This window comes from Acanthisitta chloris, unplaced genomic scaffold (assembly GCF_000695815.1).
Source record: "Acanthisitta chloris isolate BGI_N310 unplaced genomic scaffold, ASM69581v1 scaffold10319, whole genome shotgun sequence".
Classification (NCBI taxonomy): Eukaryota; Metazoa; Chordata; class Aves; order Passeriformes; family Acanthisittidae; genus Acanthisitta; species Acanthisitta chloris.
This window is the reverse complement of record NW_008689777.1, coordinates 770-1,551: the sequence shown is the minus strand read 5'-3', so window position 1 is coordinate 1,551 and position 782 is coordinate 770. Positions and strand designations below refer to the sequence as shown.

General features: G+C 68.0%; 1 protein-coding gene across 1 annotated transcript; it reads right to left on the bottom strand.

The window, feature by feature from the left end:
* Nucleotides 1-37: 37 nt before the first annotated feature.
* Nucleotides 38-780, bottom strand: LOC103808748 (proteoglycan 4-like; the record flags this gene model as incomplete). The annotated part of the gene is made up of 1 exon (XM_009081551.1): nt 38-780. A coding segment is annotated over one exon (743 nt), but the record flags the coding sequence as incomplete, so codon positions are not given.
* Nucleotides 781-782: the final 2 nt, after the last annotated feature.

Below are 782 nucleotides of genomic sequence, written 5' to 3'. Positions count from 1 at the left end.
GCTCAGCATCCTCGGGGGATGTCCCGGCCGGGGTTACATCCTGCACAGCATCCTCGGGGCCTGTCACTGCCGAGACTGCATCCTGCTCAGCATCTTTGGGCTCTGACACCGTCGGGGCTGTCGCCGCAGCTTCCTCGGGCTCTGTTCCCGCAGCCTCCTCAGGGGCTTCCCCAGCCGGGACTGCCTCCTGCACCGCATCCTCGGGCTCTGTCCTCTCTGGGACCGCTTGCCTTAGCCCCTCGGGCTCGGTCCCCGCCGGGGCTGCCTCCTGCACCCCATCCTCGGGGACTGTCCCCGACACCTTCTCAGGCTCCGTCCCCTCTGGGACCACCTGCCCTAGCTCCTCCTCGGGCCCTGTCCCCTCCGGGACCACCTGCCCTAGCGCCTCCTCGGGCTCTGTCCCCGCCGGGGCTGCCTCCCGCACAGCATCCTCGGGGACTGTCCCCGACGGTGCTGGTGCTGTCACCTGTGCCTCTTCAGGGTCTGTCCCTGTCGGGGCTTCCTCCCTCAACACTTCCTCGGGCTCTGTCCCTGTCGGAACTGTCTCTGCAGCCTCCTCGGGCTCTACCCCTGCCGGGACTGTCTCTGCAGTCTCCTCGGGCTCTGTCCCTGTCGGGGCTTCCTCCCTCAACACTTCCTCGGGCTCTGTCCCTGTCGGAACTGTCTCTGCAGCCTCCTCGGGCTCTACCCCTGCCGGGACTGTCTCTGCAGTCTCCTCGGGCTCTGTCCCTGTCGGGGCTTCCTCCCTCAACACTTCCTCGGGCGCTGTTCCTGCCGGTGCT